Source organism: Spathaspora passalidarum, assembly GCF_000223485.1.
Source record: "Spathaspora passalidarum NRRL Y-27907 unplaced genomic scaffold SPAPAscaffold_8, whole genome shotgun sequence".
Taxonomy (NCBI): domain Eukaryota; kingdom Fungi; phylum Ascomycota; class Pichiomycetes; order Serinales; family Debaryomycetaceae; genus Spathaspora; species Spathaspora passalidarum.
Window position 1 is genome coordinate 771,444 of NW_006767432.1, and position 24,318 is coordinate 795,761.

General features: G+C 37.4%; 13 protein-coding genes across 13 annotated transcripts; 7 read left to right on the forward strand and 6 right to left on the reverse strand. All coding sequences in view use genetic code 12, as the record gives it.

The window, feature by feature from the left end:
- Window position 1: 1 nt before the first annotated feature.
- Window positions 2-1,890, forward strand: SPAPADRAFT_63820 (ubiquinone biosynthesis protein; the record flags this gene model as incomplete). Its single annotated transcript, XM_007377910.1, has 1 exon — window positions 2-1,890. The coding sequence occupies one exon, from the start codon at window positions 43-45 to the stop codon at window positions 850-852; it is 810 nt and encodes a 269-aa protein (XP_007377972.1).
- Window positions 881-1,780, reverse strand: SPAPADRAFT_144437 (uncharacterized protein; the record flags this gene model as incomplete). Its single annotated transcript, XM_007377911.1, has 2 exons — window positions 881-1,051; window positions 1,115-1,780. 2 exons carry the CDS (start codon window positions 1,778-1,780, stop codon window positions 881-883), a joined length of 837 nt encoding a protein of 278 aa, XP_007377973.1.
- Window positions 1,891-3,099: 1,209 nt separating the features above from the next.
- Window positions 3,100-5,898, reverse strand: PMR1 (Ca(2+)/Mn(2+)-transporting P-type ATPase; the record flags this gene model as incomplete). Its single annotated transcript, XM_007377912.1, has 1 exon — window positions 3,100-5,898. The coding sequence occupies one exon, from the start codon at window positions 5,896-5,898 to the stop codon at window positions 3,100-3,102; it is 2,799 nt and encodes a 932-aa protein (XP_007377974.1).
- Window positions 5,899-6,826: 928 nt separating this feature from the next.
- Window positions 6,827-8,198, reverse strand: SPAPADRAFT_63822 (threonylcarbamoyladenylate synthase; the record flags this gene model as incomplete). Its single annotated transcript, XM_007377913.1, has 1 exon — window positions 6,827-8,198. One exon carries the CDS (start codon window positions 8,010-8,012, stop codon window positions 6,870-6,872), a length of 1,143 nt encoding a protein of 380 aa, XP_007377975.1.
- Window positions 8,199-8,419: 221 nt separating this feature from the next.
- Window positions 8,420-11,533, reverse strand: SPAPADRAFT_53032 (uncharacterized protein; the record flags this gene model as incomplete). Its single annotated transcript, XM_007377914.1, has 1 exon — window positions 8,420-11,533. One exon carries the CDS (start codon window positions 11,531-11,533, stop codon window positions 8,420-8,422), a length of 3,114 nt encoding a protein of 1,037 aa, XP_007377976.1.
- Window positions 11,534-11,896: 363 nt separating this feature from the next.
- On the forward strand, window positions 11,897-14,747 carry SPAPADRAFT_63824 (tRNA-specific adenosine deaminase; the record flags this gene model as incomplete). Its single annotated transcript, XM_007377915.1, has 1 exon — window positions 11,897-14,747. The coding sequence occupies one exon, from the start codon at window positions 12,966-12,968 to the stop codon at window positions 14,112-14,114; it is 1,149 nt and encodes a 382-aa protein (XP_007377977.1).
- Window positions 12,279-15,058, reverse strand: SPAPADRAFT_63829 (uncharacterized protein; the record flags this gene model as incomplete). The annotated part of the gene is made up of 1 exon (XM_007377916.1): window positions 12,279-15,058. One exon carries the CDS (start codon window positions 14,895-14,897, stop codon window positions 14,148-14,150), a length of 750 nt encoding a protein of 249 aa, XP_007377978.1.
- Window positions 12,299-12,763, forward strand: SPAPADRAFT_53033 (uncharacterized protein; the record flags this gene model as incomplete). Its single annotated transcript, XM_007377917.1, has 1 exon — window positions 12,299-12,763. One exon carries the CDS (start codon window positions 12,299-12,301, stop codon window positions 12,761-12,763), a length of 465 nt encoding a protein of 154 aa, XP_007377979.1.
- A 94-nt stretch (window positions 15,059-15,152) lies between the features above and the next one.
- SPAPADRAFT_63833 (ribulose-phosphate 3-epimerase) lies at window positions 15,153-16,506 on the forward strand (the record flags this gene model as incomplete). Its single annotated transcript, XM_007377918.1, has 1 exon — window positions 15,153-16,506. The coding sequence occupies one exon, from the start codon at window positions 15,184-15,186 to the stop codon at window positions 15,883-15,885; it is 702 nt and encodes a 233-aa protein (XP_007377980.1).
- Window positions 15,976-16,446, reverse strand: SPAPADRAFT_144296 (uncharacterized protein; the record flags this gene model as incomplete). Its single annotated transcript, XM_007377919.1, has 1 exon — window positions 15,976-16,446. One exon carries the CDS (start codon window positions 16,444-16,446, stop codon window positions 15,976-15,978), a length of 471 nt encoding a protein of 156 aa, XP_007377981.1.
- A 1,138-nt stretch (window positions 16,507-17,644) lies between the features above and the next one.
- VPS70 (putative zinc metalloprotease) lies at window positions 17,645-19,978 on the forward strand (the record flags this gene model as incomplete). The annotated part of the gene is made up of 1 exon (XM_007377920.1): window positions 17,645-19,978. The coding sequence occupies one exon, from the start codon at window positions 17,645-17,647 to the stop codon at window positions 19,976-19,978; it is 2,334 nt and encodes a 777-aa protein (XP_007377982.1).
- A 617-nt stretch (window positions 19,979-20,595) lies between these two features.
- Window positions 20,596-23,202, forward strand: FAR1 (cyclin-dependent protein serine/threonine kinase inhibiting protein; the record flags this gene model as incomplete). The annotated part of the gene is made up of 1 exon (XM_007377921.1): window positions 20,596-23,202. One exon carries the CDS (start codon window positions 20,596-20,598, stop codon window positions 23,200-23,202), a length of 2,607 nt encoding a protein of 868 aa, XP_007377983.1.
- Window positions 23,203-23,418: 216 nt separating this feature from the next.
- SPAPADRAFT_63837 (uncharacterized protein) lies at window positions 23,419-24,299 on the forward strand (the record flags this gene model as incomplete). Its single annotated transcript, XM_007377922.1, has 1 exon — window positions 23,419-24,299. One exon carries the CDS (start codon window positions 23,448-23,450, stop codon window positions 24,168-24,170), a length of 723 nt encoding a protein of 240 aa, XP_007377984.1.
- Window positions 24,300-24,318: the final 19 nt, after the last annotated feature.

Consider the following 24,318-nt stretch of genomic DNA (forward strand, 5'->3'; position numbering starts at 1 on the left):
CGCCCTTGTCACTTACAAACTTATAATACACAACTAACTACCATGCTGAAAGCAATTGCCGTGTTTGGAGGTAACGGATTCCTTGGCCACAAGATCTGTGAAATAGGGGTACTTCGAGGCTATGACGTAACTTCATTCTCTCGATCAGGCGACCCACCTGAGAATGTTATTCATCAGCCCTGGATTAAGAAGGTCCAATGGGAACGGGCAGATATATTCTCTAGCAAATCGTATGCTGAACGTCTTGGTAAGTTTCATAATGTCGTTCATTCAATTGGTATCCTTTTTGAAAATCAAGCCTACAAGAAAGCCATGAATTCTAATTTCAATTTCCTTAATGACATTCAACAATTGGCTAATACCGTCAAAGGTGGAAATCCTATGAAACGAGGTGAAGGTAATGCTACTTATGAAGCAGTGCAAAGAGACACAGCCGTATTATTGGCAGACACGTTTATCACTGAACAAAAGGAATTGCCCCGCAATTACGTATACATCTCGGCCGATTCCAAACCACCGATTGTCCCGGCGGGATATCTCAATACTAAACGGGAGGCTGAATTTGAATTAGGGTTGAAAGAAGGTATCAGAGGGATATTCATGAGACCAGGAATCATGTACGATGAGACTCATGAAGGTCCTATGACCACAAGAGATTTCTTATTACGTGGATTAAGAATTGGTGTTGCTGCCAAGGAAATGGTTTTAGGAGAAAAGTTTTGCAATGAAATCATCAAGCCAGTTGTATCGACCGAGCAAGTTGCTCATGCTATTTATGATAAATTAGAACAACCAGATTTCAAAGGTGTTGTTACACTTGATGATATCAAAAATACTAAACTAAATTATTAATTAAAAATTACACACATTAATATACATATTACTCAGAACTTAATAGTCTTAGTCTTGACTGTAACCCTTCTAACCAATTATTATCGATTTCATCTAAATCTATTTCTTCAGGAACCATCACACTATCCACAGTTATAGTAATTGTGTGTATTCCAGGCACTACGGTGATACCACCTTCAGAATGAGGTTCACCTTCGCTCTTTCCGGAAATGACATTAGCCAATGAAATCAGCTCTTGAACATCTCTCGTAACTGTCTTGACCAAACTTTCCAAATCTTCTTTTGGTTTTGGTTTACCTACGGGAGCAGGAGTCCACCAATACACAGGGTATTTTCTTAGAATATTACCAAAAATCAAAGCCACACAAATAATTAAAACAGAAGACACCAATTGGACTGGCAAATACCACCAGCTCATAGACCTAATCAGCTCGTCTACACTAGGAAGCAACGCACTTGCACCAGCGGGCGGATGGACACAATTGAATATCGACATGGCCACGGAAGCAACCGCCACGCTCAATGCTCCACTGGCCCAATAATTATCTCTCCCAGCTTGACTCAACAGGAACAATTTCTCGATACAGAGTCCAATTAATGCACTAAGAAAATGGCCAACAAGAATATTTCTTGGCTGCGACAACGGTGCTTGACTGGCATTGAAACACAAGATGGCCGTAGCACCGTAGGAGGCGATTATTAATGGGGCATTATGGGCTGTAAACACTGTTTGCGACTTGAATATACCTTCTATTAATGCGATCCCACAGAAGGAACTAACCAAGATCTCTATCCAGATCAAATAGTCATGTTTAGGTGATGGAGTGTGAGCACCAAGAAAACGGGAAATCGGGTACGGAAGCCGATTGAGACGGTTAGCAGGAAGGTATCGATTAAGTACATCGTCAATTGTGAATTTGAATACCATGATTGTTATTATAAAAGAAGTATATCTAGTTTAAAGTTGCAGATCTGGGTTAGTATTTATAATTAAGCTGATCGTGATGAAAGAAGCTTGTTTAAGGTTGACTCGGTGTGGGGGGACAAAGCGGGCCCGTTTCTTTTTAGGTTTTTTTTTTTCTTGCGCGAAATAAATTTCTGACTTGCACTGCATTTTAGGCTGTACTGCACGTATTCTGTATGACGCACAGTTCTGAGTCAGACAGAAGTCAAAGAAAACTTTCGGACTTGAAATTTTGTATGTGCGTGCCATTACTCATCACGTCGTCTAGTGACTCGGATTTGTGGCTTAATCATCCGGATATATGCCAACTTGAACCGTCTACCAATGATGCTCTTTGTTGATCAATCTGATAAACCTCTCTATTATTGTAAGCTATTCCATTTACGGATATTCAAGCTTGTTCAAGTTATAAACTTTAATCTGCTTACTAATAAACGTTTTCCCTTTTCCGCGGTGTTTTTTTTTCTCCCTCATTTTAACTTTTTTTTTTTTGCAACTTCAGGAAATTTGCAACTCGGCGGTAAACCAAAGCATGACTAATTTATCAACCAGAACCACATCTCCTATGGTGAATTTTCCCCCATGCATCATCAAGTAGCTATTCTCGTTTCTAGGAATTTTCTCTTCCTGCAACACTACTGAAGCGAACGAAATTGAGGCAGAAATGGTATAGATTCAAATTTAAGTTTGATCGATTAACTCATCGTCCTGCAATCAGGAACAAGAAGAAACATGATAGTTTTAAAGATTGGAAGGTAACAAATAACAATATTAAGTTGTGGAATATCATCATTTCTGATGGGGATACTGTTAATGACTCCCTGGTTGATTATCACGATAATTCTGACATTGAAATTATATTTTCTAGCGACTATGGAGTACTACATCCTGTTATTAGCAATCCTTTATGAGTTTGGCATATGGTGAATAAAGTGGAAAGTAATGATTGATTATAAGAAATAATCGATATTGCAATCGGTTGGTTCCATCAACTTGGAAAAATTGGTTCTACAACCTATGTTTTCCCTTGGTTGAACTTCGGCTGGCCTTTGGATGGAAGAAAGGTTGAGCATAATGACACGCATGAAACAGACACAACGATACAAGTTCTCTGTGATGGCTCAGTTGAACGTGCAACCATTCACCCAGCCAAACAGAGAGTGCCCTGTCTTAAAGCATCCAGCATTTGCGCTAGAATTACACAATAGTACATCTTTAGTTTTATTATCTCTATTATATACACTAAATAAAAGTACACTTTATAACGCAAGTTCTTCACCCATCTACACATAATTATAACTGGTCAACACCGTCTTTCTTCTCATCAACCACTTTCTAACTTCATCCCCAATAAACACAGTACTACACAACACAAGCAAAGTGACAATGTCACTGAAATACAATGCTTCAGTCTGGAAAATCAGTTGGAAAAATGGCACATAAATAGCACAAAACTGACCAATCAACGATCCAATCACGGCAAAATTAAACATTTGATTCTTGAGCCCCATCTCGAAAATTGATTTGGAGTAATGACGACAAGCAAGGGCATTGAACATATCGAAAAACACAAAGCATGTGAATGTCATGGTGGTGTCTCTAGCAGTAATTTCATTATCAGTCATTTCCTTGACGAAAATGAACAAAGTACCTAAAATAATCATAATGGCAGATTGAATAACTCGCTTTATAACTAATTGAGTTAAAATCTTGTCGTTTCTCCTTCTTGGTGGCTTGTTCATAACTTCGTGATCAACAGGCTCAACACCAAGCGATTGTGCTGGAGGTCCATCCATCAAAATGTTAATCCACAAGATTTGCATAGCATTCAAGGGGTTAGGTAATCCGAAAAATGTCGCCATGGCAATCAAAGACAATGCTGCAATAGAGGTACTCAACTGGAACGTGATGAAATTTTGAATATTGTTGAAAATACCTTTCCCTTCTTCAATAGCAGAAAGAATGGTTGAGAAATCATCATCAGTCAAAACCATATCGGCAGCTTCTTTGGCAACATCAGTCCCATTTTTACCCATAGCAATACCAATATCAGCCAATTTTAAAGCAGGAGCATCATTAACACCATCACCAGTCATAGCCACGATATCACCTCTACGTTGTAATGCTTTAACAATAGTAACTTTATGTTCAGGGGTAGTTCTGGCGAAAACGGAAACGTCGTGAATAGCATCTGCAAGAGCAATTTCAGAAAGGTTATCGATTTGATCACCAGTCATAACGGCATGGTCACCGACAATAGGCATACCAATTTGTTTAGCAATATTCATAGCAGTAGATGGGGAATCACCTGTAATCATAATAACATGAACACCACCTTTCATCAACATGGCAATGGATTTACTAACGTTAGGTCTAGGAGGATCTTTCATTCCAACAAGACCAAGGAAAATCATATCGGAAGGTTCGGTAGTTTCTTGATGGATATCATTCTCACTCGAGGTGATGACTTGATTACTCTTGGCGAAGGCCAATACTCTTAATCCATCACTGGCTAATACTTTGGATTTTTCATGAATTATGTGTTTAACTTCTTCGGTAATCGGCTTCACTTGTCCATTTTCATCTAAATATTTAGTGGAAAGTCTGACAATCTTTTCCGAAGCACCTTTAGCTAAGGTTTCTGCCTTATTCATGTCACCAGTGTGCACACAAACAGCCATATACTTTCTAGCGGAACTGAATGGCAATTCGTAAACTCGTTGTCTAGTACCTCTAAAATCATCTAAACCAAAGTGAGGTAAACATTCAACCAAAGCAATATCACTGGGGTTGCCGACATATTTTTCATTTTCGTGTGAATATCTGGCATTGTTACATATAGACCCACATTGCAAGATTTGGTGCATATTCTGAGTCAATTTCAGGTGTAATGTCTTGTCATCTAACCTTTCAACAACAAGGAATGGACTGTTGAAACTTCCTTTGAAATCAGTGGACCAAATCTTGGTGACAGTCATGTGGTTTTGGGTTAAAGTACCAGTTTTATCAGAACAAATAACATTGACGGAACCCAAAGTTTCCACCGAGGGTAACCTTCTAACAATTGCCTTTTGGCGGGCCATTCTTAAAACACCAAGGGCAAGAGTAACAGTGACGATAATTGGCAAACCTTCAGGAATGGCAGCCACGGCCAAGGAAACAGAAATTTGAAACATATCCAACCATTCTCTTCCTTGTATTATACCAACCAAACAAATAATACCAATGACAATAAATGAGAAAATAGAAAGATCTTTACCTAATTTATCCATAGCTTGTTGCAAGGGAGTCTTTGGTTTTTCGATTTCGGCCATCATTTCAAAAACACCACCAAACACAGTCTTGTGACCGGTGGCAATGACAATACCTGAACCATGTCCGTCACGAACTAAAGTACCCATGTGGGCAATACAACTTCTTTGATTGACAGGAATATCGGCGAGCGATGTGCCATTATTGATCATTGTTGTGGATTTCTTAACAGGACGGTTCTCACCAGTCAAGTTACTTTCGTCAATAGTAAGATACACGGCTTCAGTTAATCTGACATCGGCGGGGATTCTATCACCTTGGGAGAAGTGAACCAAATCACCTGGAACCAAAGTTGATGCCAAGACAGTGGAAGTGTTTCCGTTTCTAGTTAATTTAGCCTCTGCAGGAACTAATTTGTTTAAAGCAGCTAACGATTTTTCTGATCTATATTCTTGAACAAACCCAACGGTAACGACGATGACTATCGCTAATGTGATGGAGATGGCATCGTCCTTATTACCCATCCAAAAACTTATAATTGCTGAACCAATCAATAAGAGAATCAACGGATCTTGGTAGAATGAAGATATGAACTTCATAATCAAGCTCTCGTCTTCTTCGCTTGATAATTCGTTGATACCGTGAATGGATCTTCGGTTGAGGATATCTTGAGAACTTGATAACCCAGTAGTTGCATTGGTTTGTAATTCTGTAGCGGTATCTTCTGTTGTCTTTCCAGAAAATCTAATGGATGGAGTAGCAGATCTGAACGTTTCGCGAGCTACTCCTCCTGGACCTAGCGGTTTGAGTTCAAACGGATTGTCGGACATTGATTAGGATGCAAATAAAACAAAGTGGAAAAATGAAACAACAGTGTAAAGTTGTAATCTATAAATGTCGATGCAAGGTGAAGTTGGATGATTTATAGGGTATGAAGGCGTGATGGTTGTCTGACACGTAGTAAAAGAAAAGTGTTGTAAAAAAAAACGGTTGACTGATTTAAATTTGTCTAGTGCCAAAATTGGAAGTTGGGAGGGGAAGGGGGATATGATCTGGTTACAGCACACGAATCTATCTAGATGGATATAGTATATATACGTGTGTGTGTGTATAATGTGAATGTGAGTGATGTATTATGTCAAAGCCAAAAGCTATACGACAGATGGTTAGAAATTGAGTGTTGTAAAAATCGTTAGCGTTGAAAATTTGAAATTTTAGGCGTAACCCTAAAAGAGATGGCAAGTTATTTTTTTTTTTGATTAACGTGTCAAGTAGAGAGAAAAACGAAAACAAGATTTCGATTTTGTTTGTCATACAAAAAAAAAAAAAAACTATATCCGAAACAAACCTATAAATGATCTTAAAGCCGAACTGTAGCAAACTTACACCGAATAATTGGTTAGGTAATACAATATATAGCACGTCGCGCATATTTTATACTGATTTTCATTTTCGATTTGCGAAAGAGATTTTGTTCCTGCCTCAATATAAAAAAATATTGACATTGTTGATGTAAGCGCACTAAACACATACTACGAAAGTGGGGAGACCTCAAGACGCAAAACAGCCGAGGCGACGCACGTGTGGGGAAGATCAGTGGGAAGGTTTACTTCAACACGATGATTCTTGCTTGTACCTACTTGACTCATTTGACTCCCTCTTCTCTCTCTCTCTCCCTCCGGACTTTGATTTGAGCCGTACCAGATTTAGCCGACATTTGAACAGTTGTATACAGGAAGTAAACATTTACTCTTTAAACCATGGCTTATTAATGACTTGTATTATGACTCTATAAAACTATTTACATATTTTCCCCGTCAATAGTTTCAACTGCTGCTTTACTCAACCGGTTCATCACCGCAAGTCCCTCGTTATCTTCCTCTATACCCTCGACTAAAATCACATCAACATTCAATTCGTCTACTTCTCGTAACAATTTGAATAAATTAAATGACACATCGCTTGCTTTGGTTCCTAAATCACGAACTACGCGTATTCCAAGCTCGTTCTCGTTAATTTCAAAATATTTTGATCTTAATAATGCAATCTTCTTTCCTTGTAATTGATGTTTAGTTATGTATTTGCTAATAGCAGTGTTGCCATCTTGACAATTGACAAATAACACTACTTTTGCGGTAGGGGAATAATGACGATACTTCATTCCTGGTGTTCTCACAACTTCATTCTTACCAGCAGTCTTCTTTGCTCTTATAATATTCTCCCACTCCTTACCTCCAACTTGTTTAATCTGTTCTAACGATACCCCACCTGGTCTTAATAACATAGGTGGATTGCATAACCCGTCAATCACAGTAGATTCTACTCCCACTTTACAATTGCCACCATCCAACACTAATGGAATTCTTCCTTGTAAATCATGATACACGTGTTCTGCCATGGTTGGGCTGGGACGAGTGCTGGCATTAGCCGAAGGTGCGGCTATAGGAGTATCGCTAATGGCAATCAAGGCTCGAGCTACAGGGTGACTTGGCATTCTGACTGCAAATGTGTTTTGATTGGCGGTAACCAAGTTTGAAATGTTAGTCTTCTCATCAACTGGTAATAAGATGGTTAAAGGACCGGGCCAGAATTCATCAATTAACTTGTGATAGATTGACGGAATCTCTTGACAGTTTAATTTTCGGGATAATTGATCTCGACTGGAGATGTGCACAATTAAAGGGTTATCGCTAGGTCTATTCTTGGCACGATATATAGATTTTACTGACTCGTCATCAAGGGCTGATCCAGCCAATCCATAAACTGTTTCTGTAGGGAATCCAATGGCATTATTGGTAGTGGTTAATTCATGTGCAGCAAGATTTAAATTCTCTTGCGTTTTTCGGTCGGTTATGGTTGGAAGTAAGTTTCCTGGTTTGAAAGAAATAGATTCTGGTTTTACCTTGAGGACCTTGGTAACGAATGTAGGAGGGGGTGAAGTCATATTGAGGGTGTGTATATTGGGTTCTTCAAAAGTAAGATTTGGAAAGTAAGATTGGTTTGAAGTTGGTTTGCTAGATATGGATATTGACTTGCTTATAACTTGGAATGGCCTTCTAATGGTAATGTATCTAGTATGTATGGGTAATTTCATAACCCTTTATTTGGCATTAGCGTAATGATCTGGTCTAAAATTTTCCAAACGAGTCTTTAGTCTCATCTGAATAAATTTCTTTTTTTTTTTTGTTCTCAAATATTATTCTGTGCTACCAACTGAGATTACGTGATGTAATTGAAAATTCTAGACTGTGCTGCTGGCTATTTATATCAATAACTGTAGCTGTTGTAGTAATTACTATAAATGGCTATAAATGACTATAGCTGGTTATGACCCTGCTACTATATACAAAACTAAAAGACTAAATTCTCAGTGATAGTTTTCTTTTCTTGATCATTCAACTCTTCGTAGTACTTTCTAAAATGCCCCAAGTCCTTAACTGTGCATTCTCTTAAGAATTGAATCAACAAATGTTTTAAACTCTCATCAGAGTCTCGGTCACCTTCAGCATCTGAATCGACATACGATTTCAACTTTTCAAAATTAGGAACTCCAATATCTTCCATATCTTCCCACCCTTCCTCGTCGTCGTCGTCGTCGTTGTCAGCTTCTCCAAGCTCTTCCCTTTCTGGCAAGTAGTCTTCTGCATTCGGTTGTTGACACTGGAATTCTAATTCACCAACCAACAATTTCAAGATTTTCAAACATGCAGGGATTTGTGTGTATTTATCAGGCATGGCCTTTGCCATTGATCTCGTAATGATCAAGTCTCCTTCATAAGGAATGATTTCACCATTGACGACAAGATTTTCCACACGGGCATCACCCAAGCTGAAAATCTTCCCCAAGGCAAGCGAATTCTGTTTGATGTGTTCATAGCCTCGAGTCACTTCATACGATTCAAACCAAATTGGCAAAATAATCTCCAACCCCGATTTGGCTACTCCGTCAATGGTCAATGAGATATTATTACTCAAGAAATCAACCATTTCCTGAGGCGAGTTAATAATCAACTTACAAAACACCATAATTAGATTCTCAATTGTAATTGACTCCTTGGCATAAGACAATCTCAATACAGTAGCCTTCAAGATCTGAGTCAACAAATCGGACGTGAGATAACTTTGGAATTGGTCAATCAAAGAGTAGACAATAGACCCACAGTTATTAGCAGCGCTATCGGACAACTCGGGCGAAAGAAACTTGTACACGATCTCCATCATACAATCAATACCCGACTGTTTAGTCTCTGGATCTTGATACTCAAGAAACAACTTGGATGCCTTTTGGATAATGTTGTTGAATACTTCTCCTCCACTTTGCAAAATTTGATTGTCTTGAGATAAAGTAAGGATTCTCCGTAAAATCGGGAATGCATAATAGAAAATCAGAGATGGCAACTCTTGTTGCGATTCAGGAACCGATTCAATGATAATGCTCAATAACTCCAATGCCAAGTATAATTCAGGGGTGTATTCAACTTCAACGTTGTTTCTCTTGATCTCTTGGTTCATGATTTCAAAGATAACTGGAAGCGATTTTTCACAAGTTTGCAAGTAATTATCAATGGAAATATTCTTCAATAATGAAGTTAAACAATCAGAAGTATCCACGATTAATTGAACATTGGCTGGATCCTTAAATGTGATCTTGAAAATCAAATCAATGACATTGATATCGTTGCCGATTTGAATCGTGGTTGCTTGTTGAGGATCAATTGAAATCGCTTCCGTGATTGCTTCCAATAATGACGGTAATCCATCTTCTTCAGACTCTTCAATTAACGAATGCACAATGGTGAAAATAGCCGTTTGAATGTCTTTGCCCTGTGGTGCTAAGTCGTGATTGAAGTCAATAACATGCTTGTAATAAGTGATGCTTACAAGACAGGCAATTTTGATGAAATCGCACGCTTCAAAGTCCTTATCGAGTAATCCTATTGTAAACACAATCATATCCGAGAATGCCTTGCGTCTTGTTTCCTTTGGTATATTGGAAAACTTTTCAAAGAACTTAGGAAGTAATATAAAACTACGGGCAGTCACCAACGGCTTATCATAGGAAATATATCTCGCAAACAAGTTTAGCAAATCTGGAGGCGATAATTCCAATTGATCAAAGCTGACATCATCATTTATAAACAAACTTTCCAATATGTACAATTGCGCTTCTATCAATCTCCAATCTCCCTGACCGCCAGCTAAACCCTCAATGACTCGTTTATAGACTTGACTTGAATCAGATTCATTCAATTCCGATAAAACATCATTGACGGTTTCTCGAACTCGGGAAACAGTGGATAATCCAGTAAGGTCGCTAGCGTAAACATTGATATCCGCTTGATATTCTTCAATTGTCAGTTGTGTCAACAGGGAAACAGTAACCAAATCCTTGAAAAATTGTTCATGTGGAGCAACTTCGCCTACAGATATATCTAATTGACAATTCGAGACTGTAACTAGTAACTCTTCAAGAAGATTACTTAATATTGAGGAGATTGAAGTGAGATCACTAGTAGTTTTTATTTCTGGAACATTGGCGGTATTTTCAACTACAACAAAGTTGGCAAATAATTGAGCAACATAATTGAAATCTTGAATTGTCAAACTAAGCAAGTTTGCTTTCGTTTCTTGTGTGATTTTCTTATGGAATTGTCCAAGTAATAAGTTGAGAATTCTATAAATGGATGTTCTCAAATTCAACTCAGACAAATAGACGGTGGAAGTGTTTCCAGTGGAATTATTATATGACTTTTCCAACAATTGAGCAAATATTTGTATGGACAGAGCCACATGATTAATAACAAATTGCTTTCTTGGAGGTTTGCTAAACGCTTCTGGACTGCTTAAAATATCAACCACATTGGAATACAACTTTATTGCTTGTGTCTTTACTTCAGAGCTTAAATCACCAGTCAATATATCATTAATATGGCTAGTAACCTGGCCAGCAATCCCACCTTCCCAAAATTGCTCTTCGGTGATTAAATCGTCAAACAAATCAGTCAATACTTGCAATCCCCCGATCAACGAATTTTCGTTAGAAAAGTTCATAGTAGCACTATACAACACATTCAATAATTCCGGCCATTCATCAGGGTAATCTGCCGACGCGATCTGAACAATCGCGTAAGCACTACCATTTCTTAATTTCGACTCTGGTGAGGAAGTCGCCAACTCCAACAAGCTTTGTCTGATTTTAACCTTGACATCTTGAGCAATTGGAGGACCAATAAATGACTGGAACCCCATTGACCAATAGTACGGCACAAGTCGTTTCAAATGAAGAAGGCATGACTGTCTCAAGTCGATAGGATAGTCTTGGTTAAGGGCCAGCTCAAGAATGATGTATGCGGCATTGGTGGGATCTTGCTTCAAAAATTGGTTGAATTCAAGTTCAGCTGCGGTACGAATATTGTTATCCGAGTTGGTCTGGTTTAGTATGAGGGTTATCAACAAGTCTGACATTGGTGTGTGGTTGAATTGGTTGTAAACAGGGTGAAAAAAGCCCAACTTTGTTCTTTTTCCTTGTAGCCGTGAGCAATGCCAGGAACGAAACCAAGACGTGCGTTTTTGTTCGCGTCGGGTGCAACTTTCCGGTACAAGTTATTACAGGACACACACACATACACACACACATAGACCATGTTATTGTAAGAACTCCTTGACAGGTTATTTCTGATGGAAATTGCCGGAGCATGCATTCTCCACAAAAATATCAGAAATTGACTAATTTATAGTACGCCGTTCATCTGCCGGCAGTGAATTGTGTTTGCTATTTATAATTAGACCATGCTGTAAACGTGACATAAACACCTTGATACGTATTAGACGATCTTGTAGTTCAGTGCTAACCCATATCGTGCACTTTTTAAAGTACTAAATTGCCTCGTTCCTGTGGTTGTAAGGGTCGGTAAATTTGCAACATACTCCTTTCTCGCACTGCCTCACCAGGACAACCGCGATAAAGTGGTGCTCCCTCTCGGTTCAATGCATCTTATGTTAAAGACAAGTAGGTCACATTCTTTTCACTGCAATGATCAAGGGAAGATGATCTTACACAACCTAATTCAATGTAATTAAAGGCCCGGTTTTTTACCGAAAGCAATCACCATGTGTCACTCAATGGCAAATCGCACTGCGTGACTCGACTCCTACAAAAAATTATGCCAGATCATTTGTCTCATGTTTTATTGATATTCTTCTCTTTTAAAGCAAGTATACACTATAGCAATGTCAGATAGTCCAATATATCAACCCTTGGAAGAGTTAAAACAACCCCTTTCTCAGGAACAGCTTCAGATCCTTAAGGATCAATTGAGATCTGAAGAGCCAAACCCTTCTCCCCAGACAAAATTTAACTATGCTTGGGGTCTAATTAAATCGCCCCACTATAAACAACAACAGGATGGTGTTGCAATCTTAGTTGAATTGTACAAATCAGAAGAAGGAATGAGAAGAGAAGTATTATACTATTTGAGTTTAGGTTCATTTAAAGTTGGGGATTATACCAATGCAAAAAGATATATTGAAGCTTTGTTGTATAGTGAACCTGATAATCAACAAGCACAGGCACTATTGCAAACCATTGACGATAGAATTACCACTGATGGTTTGATAGGCATAGGTATTGTAGGTGGTGCCTTGGCTATTGGTGTTGGTTTGATTGGTGCTTTGGTTAGAAGAAAGAGAAAGTGATTGTCACTTTGGAAAAGATTTATATATATATACTACGTTTCACGTTTGTTTTAGTTTATAAATTATATACATTTACCAGTTTGTCCAAAGTTGTTGTAAAATTTTGCCACCTATAAAGGTTTGTTGTAAATTGACTTCCAAAAGGATAATAAAAATGAATCAGAAAAGACAAAAAAAAGGTAAGCACTATTAGGGTCTAACTATGAGCAATGAATTGGGGAACAAAATCGCCAGAGAAGTGATAAAAACATTCAACGACCTTAAAATAAAGTCAGGAAAACCAACCCAAAGATCCAATGGAGTTAAAGAATGGACTGTGTTAGCCAGTATAGTGGCACTAATAAGCAACAATGAAGGTGATGACTTCGAGTTATATCCCGTTACACTCACCACTGGTGTCAAAGCATTGCCCAATAAGACAAGGTCATATTCTCAAGGATTAATTGTACATGATTTGCATGCTGAAATTCTTTCTCTTAGATTGTTCAATTGGTATTTACTAGATGAAATAGAGAAACTAATTACTAATACAGAGTACAAATGTATGTTAATAGAGAAAACTCCCAATGGATTCAAACTTAAATCGCATGTAAAGCTTGCACTTTTTATAACAGAACCACCATGTGGAGATGCATCAATGAAATATTTATCATCTAATGCCAAAGACAATAAACCATGGCAAGACGACGAAGAGAATGCAAGAAAGAAGCAGAAGTTGGACGTGCAGCGTGGCCGAAATAATTTCGATAGGTTGGGAATAGTTCGAACAAAACCAGGAAGATCCGACAGTTTAATCACTCTATCAAAATCGTGTTCTGATAAATTATGCCTACGACAATTAATGGGAATTTGTAATTGTTTTACAGCTAATTTATTTGGAGATAACCCAATTTATTTGGATTATTTGGTGGTTAAGAATATTAACATAGATGACTTCAACAGATGTTTCCATACTAGATTCAACATCCCTTCATCTAAGTATCTCGAATTAATTCGCTATGACGGTGATGATTATGAGTATCATAAACCGGCTAGTGAACAAGGTGAAGAAATGTCACCATCTCAATTGTCATTGCTATACCTCATTCCTACAAAGACAGTACAGGTTCTAAACAATGGTGTTAAGAACGGAGCTTTTGTTAAGAACAAGCCACCACGAAAGGGCGGAGAAAGTTTCATCTGTAATCAAAGCCTTGTAAGAAAACTTAATGCCATAGCTCCGGTCAATTTCAAAGATTACAGTGAGTTCAAACGATCCAACATAGAAAGAGAGAAAGCCAAGAAACTAGGACAGGAAACCCTTGGTAATTGGGTGCCTACAGATACGGATAACTTTATGTTTCATTTTTAATAGATTCTGTATATACACACATAATAAACACTCTTAATCAGATTCTGAAGCTGATCCATCATCACTAAATTCCTCATGTGCATCTTCAAAGTTATCTAATTGTTCAGATTCAGTTGGTTCCATGGAAATGGCGTATTCGGCACTCTCTAAAAGTTGAATCAATTTTTCGTGATCTTTAGTGACATAATCTTTTGGTGTGAGATGGTGTTTATCCTTAATTCTAGGATCAGAACCAGCATCCAAAAGGTTATCAATAACAAAGTATCCATGTTCCGGTTCATCGTTATTGGTATATTTGACAGCCAAATGTAATGGCGTTTCACCTTCTCTATTTTGTGGATCGATTTCAACTCCTTCTATGTCTAACACGATATCTATAAATTCCCAGTTTCCTAAATGGCAAGCTAAATGTAATGCTGTGTTGTTGGTTATGATTTCTCTAGTGGAGTTGATTAATTCGGCTAACTTCTTGTGATCGTTGTTTAATTCCGATTTAATGGTCAATAATAACTCGGTGTTGTTTCTTCTAGCTGCTTCCAAGAGTTGCTCAGAAAGAGAGGCTCCTTCAACAGTATTGTTCTCGTGTGACATCGTCCTCAATCGATCTATTGGTAGTTTGTTTTCACGATGGATAAACTGTGGAATTAGATAGAAGAAATTTGTCGGGCTTATATTTTTCGGTGGCAGTAGCGAGTCCCTGTGGATACAGAAAAACGCAGAGCCGATACGCAAACATTTCGGATGCCACAAAATGTTTCCAATAGGGGAAATTTTCAAATCCATGGTCTATAATTACACACGGACCAACTTGTTGAAGTTTTCCATACGATAGAATATGCTCATGTGAATTCTTTTTATTCTTAATGTCCTTGTTTACATCACCTGTTACTTCCTTAGATTACCGCAATCTTTTTTGGCTGAAAAATAATGTCAACGAGTCAAACACAAAAAAAAAAAAAAAAAAATAAAAATACCGCTCAACGATTAATAATTTTGCGGACCCCGCTGTATTTCCCTCTGAAACTCATCCCCCTTCTTCCCGTTGACAAACTATCGCGAAGCAATCACAATGGTTAAACCAATTATCGCCCCATCTATCTTAGCTGCCGATTTCGCCAACTTAGGCTGCAATTGTAAGAAAGTCGTTGATACCGGAGATGTCGATTGGTTACATATTGATGTCATGGATGGACATTTTGTCCCAAACATTTCTCTTGGTTCTCCTGTCATCACTTCGTTAAGAAAAGCATTCCCTCGTGATGATGCCAAACCAATTGTCTTTGATTGTCACATGATGGTTTCTGAACCTGAACAATGGATTGCCGATATCGCCAAGGCTGGTGGTGATCTGTATACCTTCCATTTCGAAGCTACTAAAGATCCTGCCAAGGTCATCAAGAAGATCAAAGAACATGGTTTAAAGGCAGCAATGGCTGTTAAGCCAGGTACTCCTGTTGAAGAGGTTTACCCATATGCTGCTGACTTAGATATGGTTTTGGTCATGACGGTTGAACCGGGATTTGGTGGTCAAAAGTTCATGCCGGATATGATGGAAAAGGTTGAGAAGTTAAGAGCTAAATATCCAAACTTGGATGTCCAAGTTGACGGTGGATTAGCCAAAGATACCATTGAACCAGCCGCTAAAGCTGGTGCTAATGTCATCGTCGCTGGTACTTCTGTCTTCAAGCCAGAAGATCCAAAAGAAGTAACATCATTCTTGAAGGATGCTGTTACTAAAGAAATTGCAGCAAGAGCTTCTGCTACTTCTTAGTAGTCATTATATAACTATTGTATTAAAAACTTAATATAAAAATATAGATAACCAAAGCCTAATGTACAAAAATGCAATGTAATAATTTCCTTAAAAACTTTGAACTCCCAAAGTGGTACCTTCGGCATCAGCCACAACAGAGTAACCATTCTTGGAGTGGTTTTCAATAACACTCCATAAAGCCTTCTTGATTTGATCCAACTTACTTTGTTTTTCTTCAACGGTTTCATTATCGATTTCCATGGTCACATCGTCACTCTTGGTCTTGATGTTAGCAGCAAAATATTTTTGGTTTCTAGCGATCTTCTTAGCTCTCTTCTTGGATAAGGTGACATTAGTCATAGTGTTTACTGGACCTGGAGTTTCACCAGTATATAATGCAAGGGCAACGGAATCAGTTGGTCTTGGTGCAGTAGTAGCTTTATCAGCGTATCTTCCAAGTGATGATCTGGTAGATGCATTAGAACGAGCGCGAGCAGCTCTTTTGCTTCCTAAATGTTTAGCATGACTGTTTGCATTCAACTTGATCTTTGGTTTATTTATATTGTTCTTTCCGGCCATTATTGTTGTATATTGAAAATGTTTATGTATGATATTGAATTTTCACAAACTCAAAAATATATAATCTCATCTTAAAAAAAAAAATAAGTTGATGCAAGCGCCAAAAAAAAAGGTTTCATTAGGATCAAAAAAATCTCCCGGGGGTGAGTCGAACACCCGATCTCAAGATTACTTTGAGGTACTCATTACAGTCTCGCGCTTTAAACCAACTAAGCTACCAGGAGTGATTTTTTTTCAAAAATTTTTGAGTGTTTTTGCCACAGTAACTATTCTTGGTTGTAAGTAATTTATCTGATAGCGGGATTACTTTAAGAGGAACATATCCCGCCACTTCAATCAGGATTAGGCAACTCCGAGATTCATTAAAACAAGTACCATTGAAGTATTACCAGTTTACTATTTTAACGCTGGTGATTCAGTTTCTCTTCTACGATTAATTTGGAGTCTTCACTACGCGTTTTTCAATTGAAATTCTAATATAAAATTTATACCATTTTTTGAACAAAATATTGCAAATTTATACATCACAAAAGTTATCGAAAGGATACGATGTTGCAAAAAAAAAAATGCCCCGTTTCACAACTGGTAAAATACCACTAGGGTTATTAATACCTACCGATTCCTAGAGGATATCATTAAATTCAGCTTAGCATCCCCTATATTGCTATCTTCTTAGACCTGTGCAGCTTTTCTTTGAAATATGCGAGACTAAGTTTTAGTTAATTTTAACAACTGTGGTGCCAATTGGACATGTGGCTATTGCTGAGATTCGCCCCGCTCTATCGCAAAAGATGGTGGCTGATATATATTGTTGCTACTGTCCGAACAAAGAAAAAAATGCAGTTCATGATAAGAATGGTTTAGAGATAGTGACTTGACCGATAATCATGTCAATAGACAGTGGTCACACAGTAGTTACAGACAAAGATAAAAAGGAATAGACCCATAAGCTTAGTCAAAGATATCCATATTAGGAAGCCACGTTCAGCATCTGAAGTCTCAATTGCAGCTTTTTCGATTGCTCCGTATCGTAAAACTCAGCCCCTGCTTAAATATTTTCCCGCGAGAACAAAGCCACAGTGAGAACCACCCCCTAAAAATCTAAACTATAATTTCAGTTGTATATAATGATACTATTTTCTCTAAGGTAAATTGTTTTCATCAAACTGTTTATGATCTAGTCAGACTTCAAATAAATATGTTTGACGAGAAATACGAAAGAATTGATCGAAGAAGTGGAACCAATTTCCACTACTTCCTTCTCTTACCATGCTTAGTCTTCTTTGGCTTCTATAGTTTATTCAACCATAGTGTCTTTGAGTTTTCCTTTACTGAACAAGACATTGATCCCAAGAAAGTTGTCTTGGATGCACTTGAAACTAATTTAGCCTCCAACTGGTCTAGAAAATACACCGCAGAACCTCATTTAGCCGGAACCAACTACGGTCTCGTGAAATGGACCGAAGAAAAATTTGCTGAATACGGGTTTGACACAACCATTGACCCATATGAGATTTATGTCAGTTATCCTAATGATCATGATTTAAATTTAGTTAATCTGAGTGGTGATGTGATTTACAAGGCACCTCTCAAGGAAGATGAATTAAAAAAGGATCCAACTACTAAAGGTAATGACACAATCCCAACTTTTTTGGGTTACGCTGCAAATGGTAACGTAACTGCCGAGTATGTATATGCAAACTATGGTACTAGAGAAGATTTCGATACTTTGAAGGAAAATAATGTTAATGTAACTGGCAAAATTGTCATTGTCAGATATGGAAAGATCTTTAGAGGATTGAAGGTAAAGTTTGCCCAAGACAATGGTGCAATTGGGGTATTACTTTATTCTGATCCAGGAGATGATCATGGAATTACTCCTGCCAATGGTTACAAGCAATATCCTCATGGCCCAGCTCGTCAAGAAAGTTCAGTTCAAAGAGGAAGTGTACAATTCTTGGGTGGAATTGGTTCGGCACCTGGTGATCCAACCACTCCAGGATATCCTTCAAAGCCTGGTGCTGAACGTCAAGATCCTCATGCCAGTATCGGTAAGATCCCTGCTTTACCTATTTCTTACCGTGAAGTTAAACCAATCTTGGCTAAATTGAACGGACAAGGGAAAAAGATCAAAGGATTTGAAGGTGAATTGGAAGGGTTCAAGTACTATACTGGTCCTAACAGCAACTATACCTTGAATTTGTATAATGACCAAATCTATAATATTACTACTATGTGGAATGTTTATGGTGAAATCAAGGGTGAAAAAACCGACGAGGTTATTATTATTGGTAACCATAGAGATGCTTGGATCAAGGGTGGTGCAGGTGACCCAAATAGTGGATCTGCTGTGCTTTTGGAAGTTGCTCGTGCGTTAGGGGAGTTGAAAAAGGCAGGTTACAAATTCAAACGTACTATTGTCTTGCATAGTTACGATGGTGAAGAATATGGACTTTTAGGATCTACTGAGCAAGGTGAATTCTTTGCTGATAAATATCAACGTGAAGTTATTGCTTATTTGAACTTAGATGTTGCTGTGAGCGGCAAACATTTCAAGTTGGGCTCATCTCCAGTATTAAACAAAATATTGCTTGAAATTGCTAAGGAGTTGGTTTACCCAGAGGAAGGAGTAGGATCATTATATGACCACTATGTTAAAGCTAAAGGGGGTGAACACATCCCAACTCTTGGATCTGGTTCTGATTACACTGTTTACTTAGAACATTTGGGTATTCCTTCCGTAGATCTTGGTTTCCAAGAAGGAAAAGAAGACCCAGTATACCATTACCATTCAAACTATGATTCATATTATTGGATTTCCGAGTTTGCCGACAAGGGATTTGTATATCACAATTTGGCTGCTAAATACCTTGCTCTCTTAACTCTTGGAATTAGTGAGCGAGAATTAATCAATTTTGGTTTACAAGATTATTCCAAGGGATTATTACTGTACTTGAATACCACCATTTCAAGAGTTCCAAAAGAATGGTTGTCCAAACCAATCAAACTTCAAGAATGTTATGATTGGAGCGACTCAGTTTATATCAGCAAGGTTACGAACGGTTACTATGCACCTGACCGCCCTCATGGTACACGTAGCATGATGATGAAGTATACGCTGAATTTGAAGAACAAACACACTTTAGAAACTGTTATTGATCATGCTTTTGAGAATTTGCATTCTTTGCATAATTCTACCTTGTCATTTGATGCACAAACTGCTTATTTGCAAGAGAAGTTTGAAGAGCCAAATCAGCCATTCTGGCAGAAAATCAGATTGCACTACCAAATTAAATACCATAACAAGTACCTTCAATATTTTGAACGTAATTTCTTACACAGCAAGGGATTACATGAACGTCCATGGTTCAAACATATTATATTTGCCAGTGGTAGATACACTGGTTATGCTGGTCAGAATTTGCCTGGTTTGAATGAAGCCATTGAAGATGAGGATTTTGACAGATTTGTGAGATGGTTAAAAATTGTTTCAAAGACTGCTAAGCGAGTTTCTAAACGTTTACATAACTAAATATGGACTTATTTTTTTTCACTTTACAAATCTGTGAATTTTTAAATTTCAGCTGTACATCGGCTTTATCGAATTAGAGTATAAAGTATAAATAAAGTACATCATTTTGTAATATTTTTGTATCATGAAAAGTTACATCAAAACTTCAAACCAAATCTAAAATTTTAAATTTACGACCTTTACAAAAGACGGATGGTAACCAACTTGAAACATTTCTTAAACCTTAATAAATATCAATATCAAAAATGGTGTTGAAATTGCTTGGGTTTATGTCATGCCACTTATACCTCTTGTGCCTCTATTTCACCCACATTTTTGCGATCGTAAATCCGACCGATCCATTATTTAAAATACTTTTTAAACGTTGTACATTGCAATCCAAATTCCAATCTGTAGCATATGCAAAAATTTTTAAAATTAATTTTCAGAGAATCAGCGGATTTTATGGTTTGTAACTTTGTAATAAATGTTATCGTTGCTACCTCAAACCTTCTCAATCTTATTACAAGATTGTCTTGATAAACTCACTGGATCACCTACTTCCAGTTGATTGACTTCATATTTGTTACAATTGACTAGTAAATCTAGAAAATTAATAAGAAGCTAAAGTATTGATAATGGTTGCAAGTCCACCAAGGCTCAGAATACCTTCCAGGTTCTTCTCTAAACTGTCTAGAATGCAGCAAAAACCATTGCCAAGAATCCAAGTACTTGCTCATAGTTCTCCTTCTTCTTCAATTCCTGATAAAGGTTCACAAAAGAGATTTACAGCTAAGGGAATGTCTCCACCTTTACTGCCTGAGCAAACACCAGATTCAAAATGTCCCTTTTGTCAAGAGTTATTAACGTTGTCGTTACCAGGTGAGGCAATCGTAAGATTATCTTGCGATCATTCAGCTCATAAGAAATGCCTAGAATTGATGTTTGATGCAAAGGATATAACTCAGTTGCCAAAATGTGGGATATGCAACCAATTTACGAGATGCTGCGATGATAATGCCCATAGTGATATGATTGATGACTTGATAAGTAAAAACAAAAGAGGCGCTACATCTTCAGAGTCATCAAATTCTTCATATCCCTGTTCAACTCCTCAAACACCAAAGGGAACGGCTTGGTTACCAACACCACCGACCACACCAAAGAAATTTACAGTATTGGCTCCCCAGGTTCATCTCATAAGTGAATTCGATGAAGTTAAAATCAAAGATGATTCATCATGCAATTTAAGGTATATTATCAACGTGAAACCACCCAGAGTGTACAAGAGCCATGAAGAATGTTCTACTGATAAAGATTTGAAGTTAAAAGTCCTGCAACACATTTTGGAAAAGTTGAACCTTGATTTTGACGTAGGAAATTTAGTTATGTTTGATAAATTAGAAGTAAGTGCCAACGGAAATGAATGGGAAGAGGTCATAGCCTATCTTTTTGAAAGTCATTTATTATTTTACGATGGCGATTCACTAGCTGGAGCTATTGCAATGGAAGAAGATATGCATAATGTGAACTTTGACAAAGTATTGACTCTCAATTTAACCAAAGAAACATTACCAGAGTTGCTGATAAAACACGATAACCCTTTAGTTACAACTAAATGGGAATGGGTATTAAATAAGGTAATACACAATTCATTGAACTTTTCAGATATTAACTTATTCAAATTCTCAAGCACTTGCTGGGTGGATTACAAGGATCAATTTTCCCTTGATCCTGATTTGATTGAATTTTCGGCAACAGTTATAGAGAACGAGACCATTGCAACCCGTTTTCAAGAGAAAGCAGTTCCTAAACCACAAGAGTTGGATCTCAATTTAATTGTTGCTGTGCCGCTTGTAAATGAAACAAATCTAACCGATGAAGAATACAAAGCTAGGGTTCAGGACGCTCTCTTTATGATTCTTAGAACTCTCAGGAAAGGAGATAAATTAGGGTTGATATTTGTTGGAATTAACAACAACAGACAAGCAGCTAACAATGGAACCTTTGTTGGTTGTATTGAAAGTGGGTGGGATGGTTGGAAAGAACTTATTGATGAAATTCAGATTGTTGCCAATTCATTCACAGAAGGAATCGAAGAATTCAGGATGTGTTTTAAAAAATGTTTGGACATATATCCCCATATTCCGATTACTTATACCAATATCAACAAATTGTTTATTATTAATGCTAATACTTATTTGATGCAAGAAGAAATAGACAACAATGTTGAGAATTGTGAAAACTTAAAGAACGCAATTGATAATTTAAATGAAAATTTATCAATTACTATAATTAGAATCGATTCAGGCTACAATTCAGCTGTGAATACTATTCATAATTTGATTTCTCAGGGGTTTAGTGTTGGTCCCCACTTGGTACGATACAGTTCATTCGAAGAATTTATTCAATTAGGTGAAGATTCAATTAGAAATTTGATTCAACAGATTTGTATTCCTAAATTGTCAATAAATCTTAAGTTAATGAATCTTGATGTTACATTTGATCAAGTTGAGATAAATAGTGTGCTCATCAATGTCACTGAATGGCGCCCAGAATTGCATATTATAGTCAAGGATTTGATTCCTGATAGCGAAAGAAACATTATGTTTAAAGTTCATCTTGATTTACCTAAAGATAAAATAGAACAACAACATCAAGTTATTCCAGTGTTTGAATATAATTACCGCTGGCTTGAAGAAGAAAGTGAAAAGAAAGTCATGAATATCAAAGTGACTCAACCAGTTAGCCAAGAATTAACTCCACCACCGCTAGATTCTCTTTTTGAGGTTGATTCTGAAGAAAATAGTACAAAAATATTTTTGGATATCCCATTATTACCACCTCTCTCGCCAAGCCGAGATCATAAGTTTGCTAAAAGAGAAACTGAAATGCAAATCATCAAATCTCTAAGGTTAGCAAGTGAAACTAGTGCCGAGCAAGCTAAAGAATTGTTGAACAAATTAATATCATTAGTTTATGGATTTACAAGGGGAGTTCAGTGCCAAGAAGAACATGACGTATTTCAGCATAGTTCAATCAAAGGCAGTTCCACGAACATTGCTCTCAATCCTGAGATTAGTTTACCAACCAAAATTGAAGCTATGAAGAAGCAAGCTTTTCAAAATGATCAAGCATACTTTGAGTTCTTGATAAACAAGATCAAAGAAGTTATAGAAAGCTTCAATGGATCACTAGATCTTGCGCATACGAGATGTCTTGATCTAGCAATTAATCTCATGTGATCTAAAAGGAAGATCATAATGGGGGATTTTTCTCCTGGTTTGTTTTCATATAGCCTAATTTAGGAGATATTATTTTTTTTTGTGCGGCTTTTGGTTGCATGAAATTATGTCACATAACGACATGGCTGGCTGAAACTGAAATCAATTGACTACACGGATATATATATAATAAGTATAAATGATTTAGATTTTAAATTTGATCTGTTTGTTCTGTATCTTCTTTCCCTATTACATCATAATTCAAAATGTCGATTCAAATCCGTCCCTTTACCGTTACTTCAAATTTATTGGCATTGTCCTTGGCAGGGCTTTCGCAGTCAGCTTCAAATAACTTGGGAAGTCTTGACAGCTGGGCAAACTCCCAAGGAAATGATTCCGATGATTCCAGCAACAACGATGATGAAAGTGATAAGAAGAACAACGATGATGAAAGTGATAAAAAGAACAACGATTCTAATCAAGCAACGCAAAAGCAAGCCGCCGACACAACTCAGAATGCACAAGCTACTCAAGCTACCCAAGCTGATCAAACAGCTGTGACTGTGGGAAATACTCAAGCGACTGCTCAACAAACTGAACAAAACACTGGATTAGTTACAGTAACTGGTTCACCTACTTCTTTAGCTGCTGCCGTAACCACTGGTACTGCCACTACTCAAAAAACTACAGATACTGCTGCTACAAATACAAAAACTTTTAACCAATGGGGATTCACTGGTTCCAACTCTGTCTGGATTGATATTGGTTCTGAAGCTACTTCTGCCACGAATATGAAACTGGGAGCTACCACTTTAAGTACGTCTAATAAAAATTCCAAATCAGACTCTTCAACAACTGCTAGTGTTACAAAGGCATCTGGAGCTCAAAGAAATGGGGGGTTTGTAGGTGACAACCGAGACCTTAGTTGGAAGAAATCCTTATTAATTGGTGGTGTTCTTGGAGTAAGTTTATTCTTAAATGCATTGTAGGGGAATATATTTCTCTACCCTTTCTATTATTTATATGGTATCTATGTGGTTTTTTTTTTTCCTTTCTTTCTATTTATAAGCTTCTTTAGTATATGGCTGGGCAAAATAAAACAAAAAGTATTTTCTGTTTGATCAGATCGGATTACAA